General features: G+C 49.6%; 3 protein-coding genes across 7 annotated transcripts in view; 2 read left to right on the top strand and 1 right to left on the bottom strand.

The window, feature by feature from the left end:
* Positions 1 to 9,166, top strand: part of RTN3 (reticulon 3) — a 54,870-nt gene extending 45,704 nt beyond the window's left edge. For 4 of the 5 annotated variants that reach the window (XM_019645306.1, XM_019645303.1, XM_019645304.1 and 1 more), the window contains 6 exons: positions 1,913 to 2,120; positions 3,940 to 4,078; positions 4,520 to 4,589; positions 5,764 to 5,810; positions 6,664 to 6,722; positions 8,167 to 9,166. In XM_019645306.1, the coding sequence (XP_019500851.1) occupies positions 1,913 to 2,120; positions 3,940 to 4,078; positions 4,520 to 4,589; positions 5,764 to 5,810; positions 6,664 to 6,722; positions 8,167 to 8,212 (569 nt within the window). In that variant the 3' untranslated portion in view covers positions 8,213 to 9,166. The remainder of the gene's footprint in view (positions 1 to 1,912; positions 2,121 to 3,939; positions 4,079 to 4,519; positions 4,590 to 5,763; positions 5,811 to 6,663; positions 6,723 to 8,166) is intronic. The other variant, XM_019645302.1, reaches the window with a different exon arrangement.
* Positions 9,167 to 9,265: 99 nt separating this feature from the next.
* ZFTA (zinc finger translocation associated) lies at positions 9,266 to 19,503 on the bottom strand. The gene is made up of 5 exons (XM_019645308.1): positions 18,704 to 19,503; positions 16,094 to 16,591; positions 15,194 to 15,580; positions 14,417 to 14,971; positions 9,266 to 14,187 (listed from the first exon to the last, which is right to left on the bottom strand). The coding sequence occupies exons 1-5, from the start codon at positions 18,840 to 18,842 to the stop codon at positions 13,727 to 13,729; spliced, it is 2,040 nt and encodes a 679-aa protein (XP_019500853.1). The 5' UTR covers positions 18,843 to 19,503; the 3' UTR covers positions 9,266 to 13,726.
* On the top strand, positions 19,068 to 23,403 carry LOC109384204 (translation initiation factor IF-2-like). Its single transcript, XM_019645309.1, has 2 exons — positions 19,068 to 19,809; positions 21,073 to 23,403. Exons 1-2 carry the CDS (start codon positions 19,439 to 19,441, stop codon positions 21,080 to 21,082), a joined length of 381 nt encoding a protein of 126 aa, XP_019500854.1. The 5' UTR covers positions 19,068 to 19,438; the 3' UTR covers positions 21,083 to 23,403.
* Positions 23,404 to 24,351: the final 948 nt, after the last annotated feature.

The following is a 24,351-nucleotide window of genomic DNA, read 5'->3' as shown; positions in this document are numbered from 1 at the left end:
AACCATCGCGCCACTCGGCCGGCCCGCTCCTCAGCTTTTCATTGTCTTTCACACCATTGATATTTTTGAAGAATGCGGGACAGTTGTTTTATAGACTTTGTCAACCTGGGTGTGTCTGGTGTTTTCTTATTAAATTCAGGTTGTAATGTTTTAGCAAGAATACCGTGGAAATGATGGTATGTCTTTCTCATATATTACATCAGGAGACATGTGGTATCAGTTTGTTCCATTACTAAACATTCTGTGTTGAAACTGTTCCTGTACTTGTATGAACTGTGACATATATACACTTGGACTCCGGCTGTAGGAATCGCTCTCGCAAGTAGGCAGCATCCTGTTCAGTCAGGTTGGCCTGAGCTGCCGCCTAGTTCTCTCTCTCCTTTGCCACATCACTCTCTGGGACTCCCGGCTTCCTGCCAGCAATCATAAATCTCCTCTTTCTCCTAGTAAGTCTCATCCCCCAGCCCCTAGGGAGGTCAGAACCAAGGAGTATTTCTTCTATATAATCAGCATGTCTTTAGAGTTTTCTTAGTTTCAAGTTAGGTTCCTTGGCTCTGGCAAGGTTAGGCTTCGGAGGCAAGTATCGTAGCTGAATATGGGGAAGAAGTAGGTGCCAGTGGGTCAACTGGAATCAGATTCTAGTTGATTTTACCTTCAGTCACAGTCTTCCAGACTAACCCTATTTTGATCGTAGTTAAAATTTGCGGATTTACTAAGTGTCCTTTACAGTGCTAAACAGTCTACATATAGTAGCTTTATATATGCCTTAAAACAACTCAGGAAATAGATATCACTTTCTTCATTTTATAGATGAGGAAACAGATTTAGAAAGGTTAATGAAGGTAATATGGCTAAAAATTGCCAGGACTCAAACTCATGTTTCTCCACCTCCAAAGCCCTTGCTCTTCCTGACAAGCAAAGAGTAGCACAGGAGAAACTTGCAGTAGGGCTATTAGTGTTGAACTTAGCCTTCACAGGTGGAAATTCAAATGTAGTGTCATTGCTCGCTTAGAGGTAATTGCTAGCAGTTTACACCCAGTTTTTGAGGTCTCTATAAGTAGAACTTAAATTTTTCCAGTTTGGATGCCCCCAACCATAAGACCCACTTGCCTGGGACAGTCCTGGTTTATGCTTATTTCCTAACAATTATTTATAGTGTCCCCACTCATTTTCAAAAGTATTGTGGTTGAGATAATTATATGATCCCCTACCCGTAACCCTTCCTGGGCGCTCTTCAGATTCACATAGAGACTGGGGTTTCATTGTGACTAATACTGATAGATCTTAGGTTGTTTATATTCACCACTCTCTCTGCCCCCACCCCAATTTATACATTTCAGTTTAGCTTTGGTTTTATGTCTGTTGGCCCAACTAATTTATAGGCATGGTTTCCTTTATTTAGTCAACAGTTATCTAGATTTTACCACACTTGCTCTACCATCCTTTCTGTTTAAACATTTTAAGAGCTTAGATTTTTAAATGTTTGTTGCTTTTTTTTTAGCTGAGCCCTGTTGGCAGCTCAGCAGCAGCTCAGCTCGGGCCGTGCATCGAACCGCTGTTGCTCAGAGCTCAAACTCTTGAGCGAGCCCTTAACCAACTGAGCCATTCGGCCAGCCCTGTTTAAACATTTTAAGTAAAGGACCGTTTACGCCATTGTACTACTTCACTAGCCACCTCTAAAAAGTAAGTTCCTAGTTTTTATAAACGCGTCCAGAAACCAGAGGAACCTTTGGCAGTGTGACTCATCACTCCTGACATAATGGGATTTCTTAGCAGATTCTCTTAAGGAGGACTGCTCCTATAACTGCATGCTCCCATAGGGCTTCTCAGTCGTGCAGGCACAGCCAGAGGGCAGGCCTGGCCTGTGGCCCGTAGGTGTTCATATAACTTATGTTCCCTTTTCTTTTGGCAGTGCACGATCTGATTTTCTGGCGAGATGTGAAGAAGACTGGGTTTGTCTTTGGCACCACGCTGATGGTGCTGCTTTCCCTGGCAGCTTTCAGTGTCATTAGTGTGGTTTCTTACCTCATCCTGGCTCTCCTCTCTGTCACCATCAGCTTCAGGGTCTACAAATCTGTCATCCAAGCTGTACAGAAGTCAGAAGAAGGCCATCCATTCAAGTGAGTTGAAGTATCACAAGTAACACTCTACAATTTAGTGAGAGGGTTTGCTGAGGCTGGTCAGGTGTAAAAATAGGACCTGACTAAAAATCAAGAATTACAGGGCCTGATGCGGCTGAGCAGCGGCAGTAAACCTGAGCAGCCACATCAACCGGAAACCTTGAGGCCGCCCTTAAGAAGCTACCAATGAGGAGCCTAGAACTTTTTGACAAACCAGAGTCTCACACTTTAAGACCAAAGAGAACTGTCTAAATATCTGATCAGGGTAGGAAATACAGCACCTAGGACAGCGCTCAGTTCCATGGGGTCCCTAGTACCTGGGTAAGCCCCCACATGGTTAACACGACTTTGAAATCTTGGTACTGAGGTTGTGCTTTTGGTGATATCAGAACTCGATGTGTTTACTCTTGGTTTTATTACTGATTTCCTTCTTATCTCTCCTTTAGTTTTCTTAATACCAGGGGCGAGTCTTGATGAAATCAGTGGGTCATGCATTTCTACAATCCATTTGCCAGCTTTTCTAAACATGCTGTAACTAAACGTATTCCTCACATTTTCTTGAAAATCTTAGCCCATAAAAAATTTTAACATTAGCAAATGGCAGGTTTTTTTAAACCCCTTTTCTCATAGAGAAAGAAACCCTGTTGTGACCTCTCAGGACTGTGATAGAATAGGTGTCTGGCTGTGGCTCTGGTCCTTGCATGTTCTCCTAGTGAAAATAGAAGGAATAATTTAAACTATATGTGGCATTTAAAAAGTTATTGCAGATTAGTTTTACCAAATCAATACTTGTTGAATGAATGAGTGAATACAAGCAAAACAGTGAATGTCTTGGCAGGTTTTTTTCCCTCTTGTGTGGCACTGCTGTGGATTTGTAAAATGTGTTTTGCTAAATTGTATTAATTACAGCATCTGATTTTCATAACTTTCATATTTGGTAGTAAATAAGAAAGAAAAACATGCCTGTTACTCTTCTGTTCCACAAAACTGTGGGCTCTCTAAGGCAAAAGCAGTCTTACCTTTCCCATACCCCCAGCACCTAGCATAGTGGTACTCAGTAAGCAGTCAGTAAGTACTGAGTGAATGAACAAGTTGTAAGCAGATGTTTACATCTCAGTTCTGTAGTGCATCTGGGGACAGAAGCCAGGTCTTTCTTTTACTGTAGTTTTCAACCCTATCAAACTAAATATCTGTACCTCCTTTTTGTTTTTTTAACAAATATTTTATAATGCCTCCTTTATCATTTTGAAATGAAATTTATAAATATCTATAAACAAAATTTAATAGATTATAATTGTAATATAAAGAAGTGATAAAATAGAAAAACATTTATAATAAAATAATATGGATTCCAGCCAATATTTAATAAATACATAATAAAGACATCAGATACTTGCACCTTCATGTTTAATCTCCAGTACAGTTGTGATTTTCCAAAATGGTGGGAAAAAAAAATCTTAGTAAAGTTTAGCATAAACAGAATACAGTTTTAGAAAATTCAGGATATGTTAAAACGGGGGGGGGGAATACCTTGTGTTTATATGTTCTGCTCTTGATAATTATAAATAGGTTCACCTTCATGAATAGCCTATGAGGCAATAAAAGTGATGCAGGACATCGCACAATTTTTTATTGCTCACAACTGGTCCACATCTAAATGACAGTGGTGCCCCCACCCCACCTCATGACGCAAAAAATGCCCCTACAGATTTCTAAAATGCATTCTCGGAATTTCCTACTCCAAAGAACTGCTGTGCTAACAGAAAGAGGTCTTCTCCTTCCGTGTCAAATATATGACTGTTGTTTCTTCTTCTGGAAGAACCTACCTGGATGTAGACATTACTCTGTCCTCAGAAGCCTTCCATAATTACATGAATGCTGCCATGGTGCACGTCAACAAGGCCCTGAAACTCCTCATCCGTCTCTTTCTGGTAGAAGACCTGGTTGACTCCTTGAAGGTTAGTTGCTTCTACTGCTCTTCGTGGTGAGGCTGAGAAAAATCAGGGACCAGGTGATAATTCAGAGGGAAAACATTAAATAGGGTTTTATCAGACAAAAACAAATGGATGCTTAACCTCAGTCATCCTGTAAAAATGGGGGTAGGAGTCATTTGAGAAGGTATCTCCTGCGCCTGGAGAGCTAACATCTGAAGAGGGGTGATGTAATTGACAGAAATGCAATCACAGTCTGTCTTGGGCCTAAGATATCTACAGAATTCACTTAGGCACCTTCAAATGAATGCACATGGGGTGACTTTCATTTGGAAATTATTTATGGCATACATCACTAAATTTATGCAGACTTAATTCGCTAGAGGAAAATAGCATCAGTTAACCTGAATTTTATTTACGTTATAATTATTCCTGCTTAACCCTACCCTCTGATGTTGGCCTTCGCAGCTGGCTGTCTTCATGTGGCTGATGACCTATGTTGGTGCCGTTTTCAATGGAATCACCCTGCTGATTCTTGGTAAGGTGATAAGGAAAATGTCTCCATGCCCTTTGAAGTAATGGGTAAGAGTAAGAGCAAGGAGAATGCCCAGCATGGCTCCACTCCTTCCATGTGGCCCAGCCTTTATGTTTTTATTTTTTATTTTTTTCCCCCAAAGATTTTATTGGGAAGTTGGTGGAGGGGAACAGACAAGTTGTTGTTCTTCAGTTTTCATTGTGTAGGGCGCCAGTTGCCATCTGGCTGCACATCAGCAGCTCGTGGTCTCTAAGTTCAAGGTGCTGTGTTCAATCTTAGTTGCAGGTGGGCGTAGCCACCATCCCATGCGGGAGTCGAACCAGCAGCCTTGTTGCTAAGAGCACATGCTCTATCCACTGAGCCATCTGGGCGGCAGCTCGGCTCAAGATGCTGAGTTCAGCCTTAGTTGCAGGTGGGTGTAGCCCACCATCGAACAGGCAGTCTTGTTGTTAGGAGCACATGCTCTCACCAGCTCAGCCATCCTGCCACCTGTTGGTAGCTCAGTGACAACTCAGCTCAGGCGCAGCGTCACTGTCCCATGTGGGAATTGAACTGGTGGCCCTGTTGCTCAGAGCTCACACTCTTAAGCCAACCCTTAACCAACTGAGCCACTCGGTTGGCTCCCCCCACCCCGTTTTTTGTTTTTTTTTTTGCTGAGCCATCCTGCCACCTTTGGCAGCTCAACTCGGGCACAGAACCACTGGCCCATGTGGGAATTGAACTGGCGGCCCTATCACTCAGAGCTCGCGCTCCCAAGCCAACTCCCAACCAACTGAGCCATTGGGCTGGCCCCTGGCCCAGCCTTTAACATCTGTAGAGACCTTGAACTAGGTATTGAAGGAACCTGTTTGTGGCCATAGGTTTATTAAATAGTCCTAACTATAAAGAAATATCAAAACAGCTAGAAGTAAAGGAGAGTTGTCTAGATTTGACTTACATATGGGATTTTATTTGTAGAAACCATTTTCATAATCTGGAAATTACCTGTGATACAAAGATGGCAGCCTGTGTACCTATATCTATTTAACTGTCCTTAATTGAGGTCTCAGAATTTCTCATAGTGAAGATCTATGCTTCTCTGAATTTCATGAGGAAAAGTTTATGTGTTGCTTGAGTCCTGAGACTTTGTGACTATCTCACATGTACACTTGTCAAGTCCTGTGATTCTGTCTTACAGCTGAACTGCTCATTTTCAGTGTTCCGATCGTCTATGAGAAGTACAAGGTAAGCACTGGCCTGTTTCAAATCAGATATGCCAGTTGGTGTGTGACTAGTTTGGGTTCATTTTTTTTAGGTTTGAAAGTTTGGAGCAATCGTCTTCTATTTCTACAGTCTAATTTTATAAGCCAGGTGCCTATAAGAAACTGGTAATAATGGTTTCCTCTAAGGAGAGAAACTGAATGTTAGGAGAGAGAAGGGTAGGAAGGAGACTTACACTTTTATACCTTATTATGTGCCTTTTGTGTGTTTATCACATGGATGCTTTATCTGTTCAAAAAAATAAATTGAAACAAGGTTTAAATAAATAAAAGCTCATTTCTAAAAAGAAACTGAAACTATTAAGAAGCTATGAAAGCAATTATGGGACTCCATAGGTGTGAGCAAATGTTTGCTTATGGAATGGTGTATATAGAGTATACTAGATTCTGTGAGGTTATTATGGATTAAGTCACCCATCAGCCAACTTTATTTATGGTTTTTTAAATGAATTGGTCTTACCCAGGAGCCAAAACACATTTATGATTACAGAAAATAGATTAGACAGAGTTTCTAGTATTCAGAAAATGCTATTACAGATCCAGTGTCTCTAAAGGAAACACCTAGCAAGTAAGACTTACTTCTGCAAAAGAAATGACTGCTTTTTCTACTGCAACTGAGTATGGGGTATTTATGGCATAATTTGAATTCTGAAACCTAAAAAGTTTTTAAAATACTTTTAAAAGCTGGGCATTATTTTCATTTTCCAGAATATTCAATAGTGTTTTTTAAAAATGGTTAAACTAGACAAAGGAATATAACCTTCAGGAAAATTGTTAATCTGTGTGTTGCCACACTGAGTCACTTTCCTTCCTTCAAGACCCAGATTGATCACTACGTTGGCATCGCCCGTGATCAGACCAAGTCGATCGTTGAAAAGTAAGTATGCTTAGGTCCCACATTTCATCATAATGTGTGCTTTTATTATCCCCCAGTGATTTTCAGTCCCCTGTGTAAAACTTGGCTGATGCCAAGTTTTCACGCTGAAATGTGAATTTCACCCTGAAAAGAAACCTTGGTTAATAGTTTGATTTTTAGGAGATTATTTCATCTGCTTCTTTGAAAAAACATGCTTTGTATCTTAGATTAAAAAGGATCAATGGAATCAGAACCACTCTGCCTTTTTAAACTGACTTTTAAATGTTAAATGTTTACGGTTGTCCCCTCCCTTTTATTTTCATATATTTCCATTTTAAGCCAAACTCTTCCCTCTCTTTTCAGAAATAAAAGTTTTAGTAAATAAATGTTTTAAAGCTCAACATAACCTCTTTCCTAAAAAGTACCAAATCCATTTTTATTTTTTTAAACCAATTTAATATTTAAATCCAGTAATAAAATGTTGATAGACATTTTTATGACCGTATTAAAGAAATGTTTTCTTTTTTAAATTTTTGAATTATTTATAGCAAACACTATAATCAACTCTTCAAATTAAAATGTCAACATTTTTTCATATTTTCTTCAGATAGTCTTTAAAAAACAAAACATCACAAACAGATATATCCACCCTTTGTGTCAGTCCCTTTCACACCCCAGATTTTAGTGCTTTTTCCAGCTTTGATAAGAGGAAACTGACTATCCCTAGACAGCTCCAGCTTGAAGCCAGGCTCTTTACCTGCTTTTTTGCCTTTTTAGGTACACATTGGAGCTAAAACCAGACAAGGACAGTTAGCACAAATATGCGTCTGGTTGCTGTTCACCCCTGATTGTGAAAGATGGTCCTGGCTTACTTAGTTTTAAACCCAGTGTCTTGATTAGCAGTGTTGTCTGACCCAGCCCTGCTGTAGGATGTAACACTTGTGGGAAGTAGCTTTGACATTAGCTGAGGGATGTAAATGACCTTAGTCTTGGGGAACCTTAATAAAAAAAAATAAAGGGCAGCTTTGATGTCCTATGAGGAGCTGGGAATTATTGCTAACTCCTTTATTTTTTTTAAATAACCTTGACTCCTGACCCCTTGACTCCTGGTTCCTCTTGCGGGTGACCTGGCATTCTCAGAGAAATGGACTGTTGCATTGCCAGTGTACAGAGTACAGTTAGCAGGCGTTATGCCCAGATACCCCTTATTCTTCTCTGGAACCCCCGGTGAAGGACCCACGAGGCTCTGGCAGTGAGAGGATGGGCAGCTGGGAGGGGGTGGATGTTGGTGGACCCCTCAGCTCATTCCAGACTCCTGTCATCCAGACTAAGCCCCGTGGAGATGGGAGAATGGTTTTCACACTGCTCCAGCAGGCCCAGGGCTGTCTTCTAGCATCACTGTTAAAATACAAACCTAGAACTAATACCGGTTTTTACCTTTTTTTGTTTTTATTTTCCTCAATAGGATCCAAGCAAAACTACCTGGAATCGCAAAAAAAAAGGCAGAATAAGTACATGGAGACCAGAAATGCCACAATTACTAAAACATCGTTCAATAGTTATAATGTCATTACTTGTACTATGAAGGAACGTGCTCAGTGTCAGCTTGAGCCTGCATTCCAAGCTTTTTTTTTTTTTAATTTGGTGTTTCCCCCTCCTTTCCCTTTCCCCGCAATATCAGCACAAGAATTGTTGGACTAAAAAAAGAACTGATACCTTAGAACCGAAAAGAATAAAAACAGAATCAGTTTAATAGGATAAATCAATACTTAGTGGTGGTGGAACATTTACATGCAGCTTGAATGGGGAAAGCTTGGAGGTGAAAGGAGGACATGAAAGGTAAACACATCTCTTGGATTCTTCTATTTAATTTTCAAGGACTAGCCTTACAGAGCTTCCCATCATAATTTTGCCTGTATTTTTAAGTTAAGAAATAATGGTTAACTTATAAAGAAATTATCTGGGGACAAGAGTTGGATTCCTTCCCGTGGGTTTGGTTTGTTTTGTTTTGGTTTGCTTTTTTGCAGCCCTTCATCCCATCTTCCTGCCCCACAATGTGAGCAGCTACTCCTCATATTCCTCTTCGTAGCTTATAGATATAACTTTCAACTCTATGAATAACTTATAGGTGATAGTAGTAATTCCTGGTTCCCAGAATGCCACCTGCTAACTGAGAATGGAAACAGAAGGTAGGGCTGGAGAGGGAGTCAGCAGGAGCACTGCTGTGACCACCGCTCCCTCGCCTCATCCCTACGAGAGGAAAGGCCCCGCCACTTGGGAAGGGGGTGTCTGTCGTTTCTTCTGGACACCAGTTCAGAGCTTTGAGTTTGAGAACTCATTCCTGAATGTGCTTTCCCCCCTCTTCCCTACCCACCTCACCTCAAGTTTAATAAATATGGTTGTACTTTTCTTATTATGAAATAAATGTCTGTAACTGCTGTAAACTTGTTAGAGAAAAAAAATAATCTGCATGTGGGCTCCTCAGTTATTGAGTTATTGTAATCCTATCTCAGTCCGTGGGGGGGAGGAACACTCAAGAGGCAAACTACAGAAACACAAAAGGCTTTTTTTTTTTCTTTTATCTTTTCCCTGCGGCTTCTTCATAGGCTGCGTCTTTAACCTGTGCTCATTATTGTACCCTGAGGACCACAGCCGAGCTAGTTTCGGAGGAGGGAGAGAGAGAGAGAGAGAGAGAGAGAGTGAGTGAGTGAGTGAGTGTGTGTGTGTGTGTGTGTGTGTGTGTGTGTGTGGTTAAGAGACCACAAATGAGAGTAGGGAAGTGCATTTTGTGTTTCATACAGAGATTTAACTTTGAGGCTAGCTTCTGGGTGTGTGTTGTTTTGAGGGTTCCTTTCATTTTCAGGCACATAAAATGTTCTAGTACCCACCTCTGCCGTGGCCCAGGGTGCTTCTTGTGAGAATCTTCTCCAAGAAGCTTTAGGTAAGGGCGACCAGGCTGGGTCAGACCGTGTCGATAGGCTCCGTGCGCAACTACAACACACAGCTCACATTGATAGCACGTGGAGGGCGAGTGGGAACCTTGGATTCTCATTTGAGACTGATAAATGTCTTCCTCCCCTTCCAACGTGAAAACTCTGTAAACTTGAAAGTCATCTGTGAGATCCTTTGGGTTGTGACCCCTCATGATAATCCAGAGGGAACACGCACTGGTGACTTGAAGGGCTACAATCTTTGATGGTCCCAAAGCACTGCAGCTCTGTAGAAGGTAGTGGAGGAAAATTTTCTTTCCACTTTGGGGAAAATTAAGAGATTTAGATGCGTAAAAGGTACCCTTGTGTTACTCCATTCTCTTCTTAGCCTCCTTTTCTTTTGAATTTTCAAACTGATTTCATGTCCTAGTATAGGAAATGCATTCTCCATCCCCATCCTTTGCCCTCCCTGGAAGTCAGTGCACTGATCATCTTTTTGGGCGTCCCCTCCAAAGGGCCTTTTTCCCCCCACACTGGAGGCCTCCACACGTAGCGCTTTTATTACTGCTGTGTTTAGATATTGGACAGATCTTTGTGCCATACAGGATTTTTTTTTTTTAAGAAAAACCTATAGATGACAAATTACTAATGAAACTGTGTGCATATATGTGTGTGCAACAAAAATACAGTAGCACCTACAGAGCTTGAATCTTGGTTCCTGTAAAACTGCAAATTGATGTGGTATTAATAAAAAAAGAAAAACAATGACTGTGGTGTCATTCTGCTAACTTTATTCTTTATACACAGTTTGGGTTAAGTAAGAACCAAACAAAGCTTCCACTGGCCCCAATCCCCATTCCACCTTTGAGGCTTTAAAAAGCAACCAATAGTTGATACCAGTAATGATGCCCAAGATTGCAGAATTCCAGAGAGCAAAGGTTTGTGTTTGGTTTCTGAAAGAAAATAAGAGCCCGTCTAAGGAGTGCATTTCAGGAGAAAGATGAGGAATGGAAGGGGCCAGCGGGGTCTGTTGTCCCAGTTCAGTCTCACACCAACCTAGGAGGGTTCCCCGCCTGCAACATACGAAGCAGCCTCTAAGTCACACAGCCACAATGCATTGAGAGTCACCATGAAAAATGGAAACTATTGTAAATACATCAGGTTTTTACTGAAACAGTTTGTCACCTGTGATTTGTTCTTTTCCAAACTAAGGCTGCCGTGACCCTTAAGCTGGATTTTTAAAATTTATTCAACATACCTCTTAGAAAACTTAGTCTGAAACTTAAAAAAAAAATAACTGATGCAAACTTCACAAATACACATACAAATGTTTGAATAATGTCACTAACATGGTATATAAATATGTATTCAGAGTAACATTTACATATTGGCCATAATAGCAAGCATACCATTAACAAAAAATTCATGAAGAAACTTGACCTGTTCAGTCACCCAAGGCAAGGAGGCACACCTAGAGATGAGGACCCCCTGACCCCTAAGCGGTGAGGCCACAGCTAGCTACAAAGTAGGAATCACTACAATGGCACTTCCCAGATGACATGCTCAGAACTTCAGTGAGCCTAATAGTCATCGGAGGGCTTATCAAAACAGATCGCTGGGCCCTGCCCCAGTTTCTGGTTCAGTGAGGTGGGGCCCAAGAATTTCCAGTTCTAGTAAGTTCCTAATACAACGCTGCTGGTCTGGTGGCCATTTTGAGAACCACTGGAGTGCTTAGGGCTGCCTCTCCATGAAGACATCCACTCCTGTGCTAAGGCCCCTCCCTGCCTACGGAGAGGAAAGCCATTCCTAACCTGCTCTCTGCCCTGGCTTACCTGAACTTCGGCAGTGGGCTTGGGTGACTGACAAACAGGTTGCCCCGATATGCCTACTGTTTTTGAACAGGCAGAGTAGCAAAAGTGGTAGAATACTCATTCTGGATCTGAAAACAACATGCGTGAAGGAAAATAAAAGAATGGCAGTGCCCAGCCTGGTGCCATCCATAATCCCTGTTCTCAAGCTTTTAATACTGTCTCAAAAACCCTGGCGGTTCACACACACTGGAATTCACTTTTCAGTCAACTGATAACCCTCAGTATTGCCTGACTTCTGGTGGCATCGACAACGGACACAAGGTCAGAGCTCTTGCCCCACAGGGAGGTCTTGGGCCAGGCAGCAGCCAACCCCACATCTGGAGTTCCGAGAAGGCCGCTGTCCACACCCTCCAGCTGAAGCCTGTGGCGGCAAGAACTGCCTGTAGAGCACTCATCCCAGGGAGTGTGCTGTTCCTGGCCATCCCAGGTCACAGGTGCACTGACATGGCCTGCAGCACCCAGCATATGCCATCCTTTGGCAGGTCTAATGGCAAATTTTACTAACTTACCAGAGATTGGGAGGCAGTGTTGTGTAGTGCAAAGAAACTGAATTCGTTCTTTTATTCTAGTTCTTGTATTGTTCCTACCTGGCTGTGTGATAATTTCAGTTTCTGGGCTTCATTTTACCTATCCGTGAAAGGAGTGGGGGCAAATACTAGTTGATCTCCAAGGCCTTTCCAACTCTGTCGATCTTGAATTATATAAAAATGCTATAAAATCCGTGGTATAAAATCCAATTCCCAAATCAGGAAGAGTCAAGGGGACTGGGCCTGAGGCACTTGAACCTTGGGCTCTGGCCTGGGGGTGTGGGAAGCTGGGATGCGAGGAAGGGCTTCCTCTTTGCTCTCTTGGCAGGCAGCCCCTCCCCCTCCAGGCCCAGCCCTCAAGTCCCACCCGCTGACCTCCCCACTCTCGGGCTTTAAGACCAAAAGAAGTGGCCTGGAGACTCGAAGGAGAGGCCTGGAGATTCACACAGTATAGGATGTTTTGGGGTCCTCTCATCCCTTCCCCCTGCCCTCGCTCCTTCCTTTAGGTCCTTTCTCCACCACCTCACAGCTTATCTCTGATACACGCATAATAAATAAGACATTTGCACATAAGGGTGACTGGGACAGCTCTCTCCCCGCCCCGCCCCCCCCTTTCATATAAAAGCATTAAATACAGTTTCAAAATAAAATACAAAGAGCAAAAGGCCTGATCTCGGGGGCCACCTGTTCTCCACAGGAGAATCAATCTACACATCCCTCTCGGACCTGCCTGGGAGATCGCGGGGCCCCTTTCCGGCACCACAGGGCCTGGCGCTGCCGCGGGGAAGAGAAAGGAAGGCCGAGGCCCGGCCCCAGGCCCTGGAGGCTGAGAACGGGTGGCGCGCCCACCGCGTACAACGGGGGACAGGGAAGGGACGGGAATATACCGCCAAATACCGGGACCTCCAGTGCCCCGGGCTCAGACCGACGAGGGCGCTGAAGCAGCAGCGCCCAAGCTGAGAGGTGAACGGAGACCTCCGGAGCAGGAGAGGAGCAAAGGAAAAAAAGTGCTAATCCCTTTACAAGATCTCGGTTCTGCGGGCGCGGCAGGCGCCAGGAGGCGGGTGGGGCCGTCAGCGTGCTGTCCCCACGTAGCCCGCCCGGGAGGAGGGCGCAGTCGGCGGGGCCCAAGCCCAGCTCCGCCCCGCCCCCTGGCCGCCGCCCGCCCGCGGTCCGACGCGCCTTCTCCGCCCGACGGGCTCCCGGGCCCCGCCTCCCGTGCAGGCCTATGTCCCCAGTCCAGGCCTCCGAGCGGCCGCGAACACCAGTAAGGCCAAAGGCAGCCGGCCCGACTCGGGCGCCGTGCCTGCTGGCGTGCAACGCTGCCGAGCTAGGCCCCCGGCCAGGGAAGGGGTCGACCCGGCCTTACTGCCCTTCCCGCCACCCTCCTTGGGGTCTTAATACTGACTGTCGGCGCCCCCATCCCGGCCCCGCACAGGATCGCCTGGCCGGGGTGTGGCCGGACGCGGGCCAGGGCTGGAAGCGCTCGGTGCAAACGCCTGGAGGCCGCTGTGGCTTCTTGGGAAACATGGAGACCTGCGTGGGGAGGGCCAGGGCCCGAGGTCTGACTAGGTTCCGGAGCTCCATGGCACCCCACCGATCCCCAATCTCCGCCTGGCCCGGCCAGGGGGAAACAGGGGCAGCGCTCTCCCAGTCCGAGGGCCGCCCCCGCCCGGCCCGCCAGTCTGCCACGCCCGCTACGCCCGACACACGGCGCCCGCCTTGAGGTCGGCGCCGCGATCGCGCGGCGCTGGGGCCGGCGGCCCGAAGCCCTCGTGGCCGTAGCAACGCAGCGCCGCCTCCTCGTAGGCCTCCAAGATGGTCTGGCGCTCCTCAGGCGTGAAGTCCATGGAGAAGGGGTGCACCTGCAGGATGTGCCGCTTGATGGTGCTGACCTTCAGCGTGGCCAGCGCGCCCCCGCACACCATGCACACCAGACCGCGCCGGCTGCCGTCGTAGTCCATCAGGTACTCGCCCCGCCAGCGCGGCTGGTAGTTCCGCCGCTGCTCCCGGCGGCGGGGAGGCGGCGGCGGGGGAGGCGGCGGCGGCGGGGGTAGGGGTGGGAAGGCTAGTCCACCGGGCTCTTGGCTGTCCTCGTCGTCCTCTTCTTCCTCGGCAGGCCGCTCCGACGGCTCCGCAGGGGAAAGCGGGACATCGCCTAGGAAGGGACAAAGGACCGCACTGGAGTCGGTGGGGGGCAAAGCAGCCCGGGCCCTGCGTCTCAGCTTCATAACCCCTCACCTTTGCCCTTCCGTCCATCCTCCCCAATTTCCCCTCCAACCTTACACTCTCACCACCCCATTCTGCCCAATGGCTCCCCAAACCACTCCTGCTTCCTAGCTGGGTCCCTCTCCCTCTCCACCATCGCTAGCCCTCCGCCAGCTCACCCCACCACTCCTCCTCCTCTTCCTCCTCCGGTTCCTCCTCTTCCCCTCCCCCCTCCTCGGAGGCTGAGGCTGTGCTGGGGGCGGCAGGGTCCCTGGGGGACTCGGGGCAGGGCAGCCCCAGGGCCAGCAGGTGAGCGGCCTTCTCGCTCCACTCCTGGGCGATGAGGGCTTTGACAGGCCCGCTGAGGCGCGTAGAGCCCGGGTGGCGCTGGCGGATGTGCCGCTTGATGGTGCTCATCTTGAGCGAGGCCAGCGAGCCCCCGCAAACCATGCACACTAGGCCGCGCCGGCCGCCGTCCAGCTCCATGAGGTACTCCAGTCGCCAGCGCTCCTGGTAGTGGCGGCGGAGGTCGCGGCCCCGTGGCGACCGGCCTGGGACCCCCACCCTCTCGCCCTCCTCCAGCTCCTCCTCCTCTGCCGGCCCGGGCCTCTCAGGGTCCCAGCCAGCCTCTTCCTTTACATCTGGGGGGCTGAGATCCTGAGAGGAGGGGGCTCCAGCAACGGGGGCTGAGTCCTGGCTCTTTCTGGTCAGGTCCTGGGGGACGAGGTCATCATCTGTTGGGGAAGGGGTGAGGGAGAGGGGCTCAGCCTGCTGGCTGGGATGCCCTTACCCACGCAGAGGACGTCGTCCCTTGCTCCTTACTCCAGCCCCAAGCTAGAGGCCCCAGCCACTGTGTGTGGGACAGGGGGAGTGATTCCCTCCCGGTTTGGGCCACAGATCCCTTTGCAGCCCTTATATGAATGAGGGGGTCTCGGCCCTAAGCATGGGCCTCGCACCTGGTGGGGACTGGGTGAGCTCAGACATTGTCTCAGGCTGGCCACCCCAGGCCTGCAGCAGGGCACTGCGCTGGGGGCCGCTGAGCCCCAGGGAGCTGGGGTGCACCTCCAGCACGTGGGCACGGATGTCGTCCAGGTGCAGGCTGGGCAGTGCCCTGCCACAGGCCATGCACACCAGCCGGTTCCCCCGCGGGTCATAGTCCATGAGACACTCTGCCCGGAACCAGTTCTGCAGGGACTCCTTCAGCCTCCGTTCCAGGCGCCGAGCGCCCAGCCCCCTGCTGCCCCCGGCCCTCCGGGAGGCCAAGAGGCGCTGACGCCGAGCCCAGGGTGCCACTGAGCCCCCTCGTCGCCGGCGCCTGCCGCCCCCACCAGCTGGGGCTTTGCCTGAAAGGGTTGGAGGGAGGGAAGGAACTGAGACGCTGGACCTCTGGTGGAGCCCCACCACCACCACCACCACCACCACAGCCAGGTCCTCCACAAGCCTCTCTCACTGAGCCCCTAGCCTAACCTTTGTCCTTCTCTTCCTCTCCCCCCAAGTCTTAACTCTTCCATCTCCTAATCCTCCTGCACACAAACCCTAAGGCCCACCCACTCCTCCCCAAGTCCCCGATTCTAGCCCCTTCTCTGGACTTCACTATCAACCATACCTTTCCAGCACTCTCTGCTCCCAGCCGCCCTTCCCCTCATCCCTCCAGCCTCCACTCTCCTTGATCCTTCTAAAACCACAGAATGTCAAAGCTGTCTGAGATGTTGGAGAACCCCTGTCCCACTGTCCCTCCTCCACTGTTGTACAATAAAGGCAATAAGCAGACCCCACCCAAAGGAAATCAGCTAACTGGCTGAGAAGCCAGGGCTGTCCCCACTTGGCCCCACCTGCCTTTCCATGTCCTGCATTACCTGGGCCCTTGGGTGGGCAAGCTTGGAGGCTAGCCCCCTCCTCCTCCTCTTCCTCTTCTTCCTCCTCCTCCTCCTCAGCCCCCTGGGTCCCCAGGCCCTCAGCCTCTCCACAGGCCCCCAGCCCCAAGTGGGCATCCCAGCTGTTGCTGATGACTTCCTTCTCCCGGGGACTCCAATGCAGGGAGTAGGGGTGCTTTTGGCGAATGTGCCGCTTGATGGTGCTGAGCTTGAGCGTGGCCAGGGAGCTGCCACACACCATGCACACCATGCCGTGCCGGGCAGGGTTGAAGTCCATCAGGTACTCCAGCCGCCAGTGGTCGTGGTAGTAACGCCGGTGGTCACGGCCGGGGATGCGGCTCTTTCCAGGCCTGGAGGCCCAGGCCTCACAGTGGTCTGAGTATTTCCTGCCTGAAGATGCTGGTCCCCTGGCCCTGGAGGAGGGCAGGGGGGCACTCCCCCAGGACCCCAAGGCACCCCCTTCCAGCTGAAGATCTTGCCCTGAAGAAGGGAAAAGGGAGACAGTTTTTCAATCTCCAATTTCCAGGGAAAGAACCCAGGGCTTTGATTTTGCATCCTGAGAAAGGGAAGGGGAGAGGGTTCTCGTTCAGGAGCAGGAAAGGGATGGCAACAGCAATAAAAGGGATGTAGGAGGGCAGCGAGTCAAAACACTGGCACTTTACAAAGAGCGAGGGCCCTTTAAGAGAGAATCAACAACAAAAGGATGCAAGGCACTGTAAGGGTCTAGCTCTGACTTTTTATAAAATAAGGTGAGCCAGCTGACTCTGTAAGGCACCCTTTTTGGATGAGAGCTGTAGGGGTAAAGCCAGGAGAGCAGAATGCCGGGGCGGTTACAGCTGGAGCAGAGCAGGCAGCAGCGGGGCGAGAACAAAGGGGGCATCTGTCTGCATCCAGGGCTGCACACAGGACCCACCCGCCTGAGGCCCCAGCCAGGAGGGCCCCACCCAAAGAGCTTCTTCATTTTTCCAATACAGCCTCCTCAAGAGTCCCATTTTAGGGAGCACTAAGCATTGTCAGTTCCCAAACACAGGCACCCATGAGAGGGATCCCCATGACAAAGCTGTCAACCTCCAGGGAAAGGAGTTTTTAGGACCCTGACTTCCCCAGAGACTCTGAAAGGGGCTGGCAGGAGGGCCATCAGAGTGGCTACTGGAGATTCTGAGGCAGGGAGTGGCCCCCACCCACAGGAGTCCATTAAATCTTTCTGGGGATTTGTTTTTTGCTCTGGCAGGGAGCCGGCCGCTGCCCAGCAATCAGAGAGGCCAGGACAGAGCCCACTAACCCAGTGGTGTTCCTTTCGCCAAACAGATCTGGAGCAGTCCCCCACCCTTGCTACAGTTTGAACCCTATTTAGAAAAGGGTCTCCTGGCCACATAAGCTGAATGGACAGGTGTGGTCATTCTCCAAGTGGAGAATCTCAGGGTGGGGAAAACAAAAGACAGGATCAGAGATGACTCCTGTCACCATTGCTTTTTTTTTGTTTTTTGTTTGTTTTTGATTTAAATAGATCCAAAGAAAAAGCACTGCCTTCAGAGTTAGAGACCGGGATTCCAGTTCTGGCTTCACTGGTAACTTGCTCTGTGACCTTTGATAGGTCAAGTTGCTCTCTGGGCCTAAGCTCTTTGTCTGCAAAGCACTGGATAGCTAGCTGGTCTTTAAGCATCCTACCAGCGTTGGATCTATGTAAGTCTAAGGTGGACTGGCCCTTTAAGAGCCGAAAAAAGGGGAGGAGCTGAGATTCTTTAAAAACAAAAGGGGATGGGGAGTTTCTAGGATGGGAGCTCCAAGATTGGGGCAGCCTCCCTAGCCCTGACAGAACCTTCATGGGTCTTAAGTCGTTGACCCTGCAGCAAGGGAATGAAGACACTATCTCCTTTTTGAGAGCGAATGGGGAGGACTGGATGGTCCCACTATAGCTGACAAACTGTGGCAAATTTTCTGAAAAGACAGGAGAAAACGCGCGGACAGAACGGGGTGTCTGCCTTTGTGGGCGAGCCCATTCCTTTAAAACTGCCCGCGGTGGGGAAGGTAGGGGTGGGGCCTCCGAGGCGCAAGCTATGCCCTTTCCCAGGAATAACGCGGGGAAAAAGAAAAAAGGGTTCCTGTCTCTAAGCAAGAGGAGAGGGGCAGCCCGACTTAACACAACGGAGTTCCCAGCTCCGCTCATCTCGGGGGGAGTCCCCGAAAGGGACCCATGGTCTGGGCAGACTTTTAAGAGACAGCCAACTAGGGACACCACCTGGGAGTCTGAAAGAGAAAGGGGCGGGGACCGCAAGTCCAACAGCCTAGAGCGCGCGCCCGGTGGCGTCTGGCCAGGCCCTCTGGGGCCCCTCCGGCCGGGCCTCCAAGGCGGGGGCCGCGGGGCCCTTTAAGGGGGAGGGGATCCGCCCAAGCCCCGCGGGCCGACCCTGGGAGCCGGGCGGGGGGCTTCCCCGCTGGCCCTGCAGCCGTGATCCGCGCCCGCCAGGTGGCGCCTCCGGCCGCCCTGCCCGCGTCCCCCCCTTTGTTCGGTGGCGGAGAGGGGCCCGGAGCCGTAGCCCTCCCCTCCCCCATGCCGGGGCCCCCGCCCGAGCCGCCTGCCCCAGCCCTTACCGCCGTCGTCCTCTTCAGGTTCCACGCCGCCGCCTGATCCCGCGGGCGGCAGCCGTCGGCCCTGTGCTGAGGCCACTGTTGGCCCGGGGCCGCCCCAGCCGCCGCCGCTTCGGCTCCGGTGGTCCCCGCCGGGCTCCATGCGCTGCGCTGCGGAGCGGGGCCCCGGGGCGGCGGGCCGCGGGGCCGCGGGGCCGACGGCAGCCCGCGCAGGGTGCTCGGTGCACGGGGCCCCGGGGCGCGGGGCGCATGCACGAGGCAGCCGGCCGCACGGACGGCTGGCTGCTCGCTCGGCGGCGCGAGCTGGACCGGGGTGGGGATTCCTGTCTGGGGCCCCTGGGGCTCCTTTAAGGGCTCCTGGGTAAATTTAAAGGGGCCGCGCGCTATTTCCTTCTGCCAGATCGCGGGGGGCTGGTGGGGAGAGGCGGGAGGCGACGAGCCCGGCCGAGGCTCAGCAGCCGGCGCCCTCCCCGGACGTTAGGAACACGGACCTCGCCGCCCGCGCGGGTCCCCACCGCCGCCTCCGGATCTCTGGTCCCGGCTCTTGAGGGGTCACCGAGGTGGCGAGGGGCGCTGCGTCCGCTGCGACGCGCTTCCACCCATGCTCAGCTGGCAGCCACTGCCCCTTCGGGGCATCTTAGCGCACAGGCGCCGGCAGGGGGTCGCCCGGTGAGACCGCCTCCTCCCGCGCGAGCTCGGCACGGGCCCCGGAGCAGACGCGACTGGCAGGGGCCCCAGATGGCTGCAGCCCCGCAGAGAGGGTGGAGCCGCGGGGGCGGCCGCGCCCCCTCCCGCGGGAGCTGCCCGGGAGCGCTGGGAGTTCGGGCTTCTCCATTGGAGGGACGGACCAGCGAAGCTCCCCTGGAGCCAGCCAGGGGCGGGGGCCGCGGCCGCGGAGACTCGGGCCGGGAAGAGGGGGCGCGCGGGAGATCCGGGGAGAACCGGCTGCGCCGGGGCCCGATGCTGCAGGGCGGAGGTGGCCCCAGGATGGAAGCCGAAGGAGAGGGCGTGCGCCGCAGTGACTCAGGCTCCTGCCCCCGCAGGCCTGGGGGTACCAGACGAGGCCCTCAACGCAGCCCCAGGCCCCTCGCCCGGCCCGCAGAGGCGAAGTAAGCTAACCCTGGACGGGGTTTTGGAGCACCTGGGGGCGCGTGCTACCTTGGCTGGGAAGCGCTGGGGCGGACCCTGGCAGCGAGCCCCGGGATGCCTCGGGCCCCCAGTTCCCGGGAAACGGAGAGAGGCAGCCGCGGGCGCGGCAACCTGGGGTCCTTCCGCGAGGACCGGCTGGATGAGCAGGTGCTCGGTTTGCCTGTAGTTGGTCGCCCACAACAAAGGCGATTCCTAGAGGTCCAAATGACAGGGTGCGGGAGGCCATGCAGGGTCTTATTATCTAGAGGTAGGTTATTCCTTTCGCTAGAGAAGTCCCAGCAATCCTTTAAAGAAATCACACTTCACAGATTTCGTTTGCTCACTCAACACCTGTGTGTCCGCGTGCTTTTGGGCGCTGAGCACCCAGAAATGAACACGACAGACTAGGCTGATACTGTTTGGGACTTAACAGGCACCCAGAGTTTATAAAAAGGCACAATCCCAGCCCTCTGGGAGCTATGGGAAATATTAAATGACTTGGAACACAGAAAGTCTATCGCCCAAGTGTTTGTGAAGATGGGACAGGAACTAAAATTCCTTAAGTGCCTGAAGGTGTCTGTCGCCATTGGAGATGTCCCATCTCTTCCTCAGGATCCATGATGATTTGCAAGAGCCAGCACCTTGGGTAAACGGAGTCTCCGTGCTGCAGCTGTGCTCCCTCGGTTGCTGGCCTTGCTCTGAGGGTGCAGCCGCACTTCTCACCCATTGGGAGTAGGGGCCCCTGTGCTGATGGGGTGCCAGATGAGGCCATTGGATGGGGGATTCCTTCACTCATTATGTCATTCACTTGTGCCAGGCCCAAAGACACAAAGGGAAAGTAAGGCAGACCTGGTTTTTCACCGGCTCCTAAGTATGGTTTTTAAAAGTACTGCAAAGGTAACCCATGCTCCGGGGCTGGCCACTGTGAGCCACCTTGGTTAATGGCCTTCCACTTTCTTTCTATATGTATAAATAGGATAATTTTATTTGTTACCAAAAAAAAGCTATCAAAGCCACCTGGAGCCATTTTTAATAACCTCTAGCACTCCTCTCCTTGCCCACATCCTGTGGAGGTTCAGGACCGGCTCCAAGTTCCACAGTTCCAAAGCATTTCCCACTCACCATCTGATGCTTGCAGCCACCCTGTGAGGATGAAGCTTGGCTTTGCAGATGAAGAAAGGAAGACTCAGTCAAGAGTCTCACCCAAAGCCTCTCATTCGTTATTTTCTTATTCGCTTTTTCAGAAATCATTGACTGATCCAGTCTGAGTGCCTAGCCCTGGGCCGGAGATATAAAGGTTTAGAAAAACATAGTACAGGTATGATATCGGGGGTGGGAGGGCAGTGGATGGGGGGAAGGGAGTTGTCACTTTGCGAGGGGCGAAAGGGATAAGTATTGCATTGTTTTGTACACCTCAAACAAACAAACAAATAAACATAGCACAGTCCTGAGGGGGTTCATCCTCTGTCCTAGGAGATCTCCGTCTACTGGGTTTGGTGTGGGAAGGGAGCAACAGTGTCAACCAGGGCCATATTGTGACTTCCATAGGCCCTGGGTACTTTTGCCTCCATGGGCATCTTCCTCTATAAAAAGGAAAAATGATTTAATAGATTTTTGAGGACACTACAAATTATTATATATTTTTTCTGATTTGAGAAAAATAACACATTCTCTTTGACCCTTAAAGTTCACTTTTGTCTTCTAATTTCAAAATAAATTCAAAGGTTACCATGAGCCTCTAAAAGTAGTGTAGGTTCTAGCCGCTGTGTCCCGGTGCCCAGTGTTTAGCAGGCATAGATTGCAATGCAGGGTGGTAAGTACTAAGGGAGAAGCCACCCCACCTAGGAAGACTTCCTAGGGAAGGTAGTCCTGCCAAGTCTTGGAAGACCAGGAGGAGAAAGGAGCAAGGACTTTCCAGGCGGAGGCCAGGAAAGCTCCGGGTGAAGGAAGGTTTCAGGTGGGAGAGGCAGAAGAGGAAGTGGAAATGAGCAGGAAAAGAGCCTTGGGTGCTGCGCTGAGAGTCCTGAAGGCAAGGGGAGTGCCTGGAGCCCGTGTGCAGACCATTCAGGAGGCAGCCCTGAGGACACAAGGGAAGAAAGGAGAAGAAAGAAGGGACACTGTTCGAGCAGTCCACACCATCACGAACGACTTTAAGGCAGCAGCAGCTGGACCCACAAAGAGGAGGCCAAAGATTCGAGCAGGGTCACAGCACATCGTGGTGCAATCTTCACTGCACACAAGGGGTGTTAGAGAGGCAAGGAAGGGGCGAAACACAACCTGTGCTGCCAGCTGAGCCACGCAGTCTGGCGTCTGCCAGGAGGAAAGGACACCTCTTCTCACCAAGGAGCTATCTGTTAGCCAAACATGTATCTGAAAGCTGCTTTCGCCCAGAGGAAGCATCTTTTCCAAATGTGCAAGCCCAGAGGGAGCCTCCTTTTAACCACTTTCTAACGAAGGCCCCTGAAAGACTCCCAGACTGAGCCATAAAAAAGGGTGGAATCTACAGGGCACGGTACCTGATTGAATGTGATGATCAGAAAAAGGTCAAGCTAACTCCCAAGTATCTGGATTGGAGAGACAGGGATACAAAAAGAAAAAACAGGTTTAGGGGGTGGAGAAGGAATGAGGTCACGTGCTGGAAACTTTGGAACCTGTATCAAACCTAGAACTCCCCATTTTTGCACTTCGACTCTTCCCCTCCATTCTCTGACCCAGATGCTTAGTCTACTGCCTGGCGTCTCCAGCACCAGGGTTTCTAAGGGTGGCTGTTCCCAGACTGCAAAGGCCAGAGTCTCTTGAGGTGGAATTGCAGCCTTTGTCCCAGTGCTTCAGTGATTCCCTGGGCAGTCCCTTTAAAAGAAGGGCCTTGCTGATGTCTAGAATGGAGGAACTGTGAATAGTGTTTCTCTAGTAAGCTTTTAGGGCAGTATATCCAAAAACCTCACTAGACCCAAATATGCCACAAATTCTGCAATCTATTTTCCAATATGTCTCAGAACTAAAAAACTAGTTCTGAAAAGTAGCCTTTCAGCATTCTCCAGAGAGCAGAACAAAAGTTCAAAGAACAAAAGTCAGTTAGCCATAGAGCCTCTGAATGTCAAAGGGACTATGCCTGTAGATTGTAAATTAAATCATCCCTTGTAAAATTCCAAAAAAATTCCAAACCTAAAGATTGTCTCCAGGCGTAAGTCAAACCTTCAAACTTTGTATGTGTGTGCTGGGGAGGTGGGAAGAGGGAAGGGAGAGATTTCAACCCCAGTCACTTAAATTTGAAAGTAAAGCAGCCAGTAGCATTTTTTTTTAAATAAAAGAGAAAACTGGCAAGCTGTTTCCCAGTGTTCATTTAATCAAGTGTTCAGAGCAGGTGAATAGGGCGTGGCATCCCAAGAGGGACAGTCACAGACGGGAAAAGAGGCAATTTATCCAAAAACACAGCTAGTAATTGGTGAAAAGAAGACCTAACCCCCAGCCTGCCAGTCTCCAAATCCTTGACACTTAAAAACAGTGTTAAATTATAAAATATTTCAAGCATACAGAAAAACCTATTGTATATATACAAAGGGTGCCAAAAAGATGCATACACAATTTAAGAAAGGAAAAAACTGTATTAAAATTGTAATACTTGATATATACCAATAACAAAAGATGAATACAAGTCATGTATATACATATTTTGGGCACCCTTGGGATATGTGTGTGTGTGTGTGTGTGTGTGTGTGTGTATGCTTGAACAAATCTAAACATTTTGACATATTTGCTACATAACATTTTTTAAGAAATAAAACATCACAGAGACAGTTGAAGCTCCCACGCAAGCCTTTCACACGCATTTTTGCTCCGTTCCCCTCCCTCCCTCCCCAACTGAACCCTTTCTGAAGCCTGCGCTTATCATTCCCGTGCAAGTTCTGACACGTTCACTGCCCACGTATCCATAAACAATAGACATCAATGACTTTTTTATAAATCAATGACTTTCATGTTTTTAAGCTTTAATTGAATGGTATCACTTGTTAAATTAATTAAATAAGGAGGCCATGAGACTGAGGTGGCTCTAATGCTGTGGCACCTATTAAGCAAACCAAAGTCTAAGCCTGTAGGTACATCAAGGTTACAAATGTGGAACCTAAGGACAACCAATCACAAGCAGACAACTAGAGTTTAAGCTATAACAAATCAGTCATTTCCTTCCAGTAGTCCCCCCTTATCTGCAGACACCTGAAACTGTGGATAATACCGAACCCAATATATACTTTTCCCCCCTATACACACATACCTCTGGTAAAGTTTAATGTATAAATTAGGCACAAGAAGAGATTAACAATAATAACTAATAACAAAATAGAGCAATTATGACAACATATTGTAATAAAAGCTATGTGAATGCAATCTGTCTCTGTCTGTCACTCTCTCAAACTATCTTATTGTACTGTACATACAGCATGAAGACACTGGACATAAGGGATCACATCCTGAGCAGGGCAGTGCAAGATTTCATCACACCACTCAGAACAGCGTGCAGTTTA

Source organism: Hipposideros armiger, unplaced genomic scaffold (genome assembly GCF_001890085.2).
Source record: "Hipposideros armiger isolate ML-2016 unplaced genomic scaffold, ASM189008v1 scaffold_93, whole genome shotgun sequence".
NCBI lineage: Eukaryota > Metazoa > Chordata > Mammalia > Chiroptera > Hipposideridae > Hipposideros > Hipposideros armiger.
This window is presented reverse-complemented; position numbering and strand designations above follow the sequence as displayed.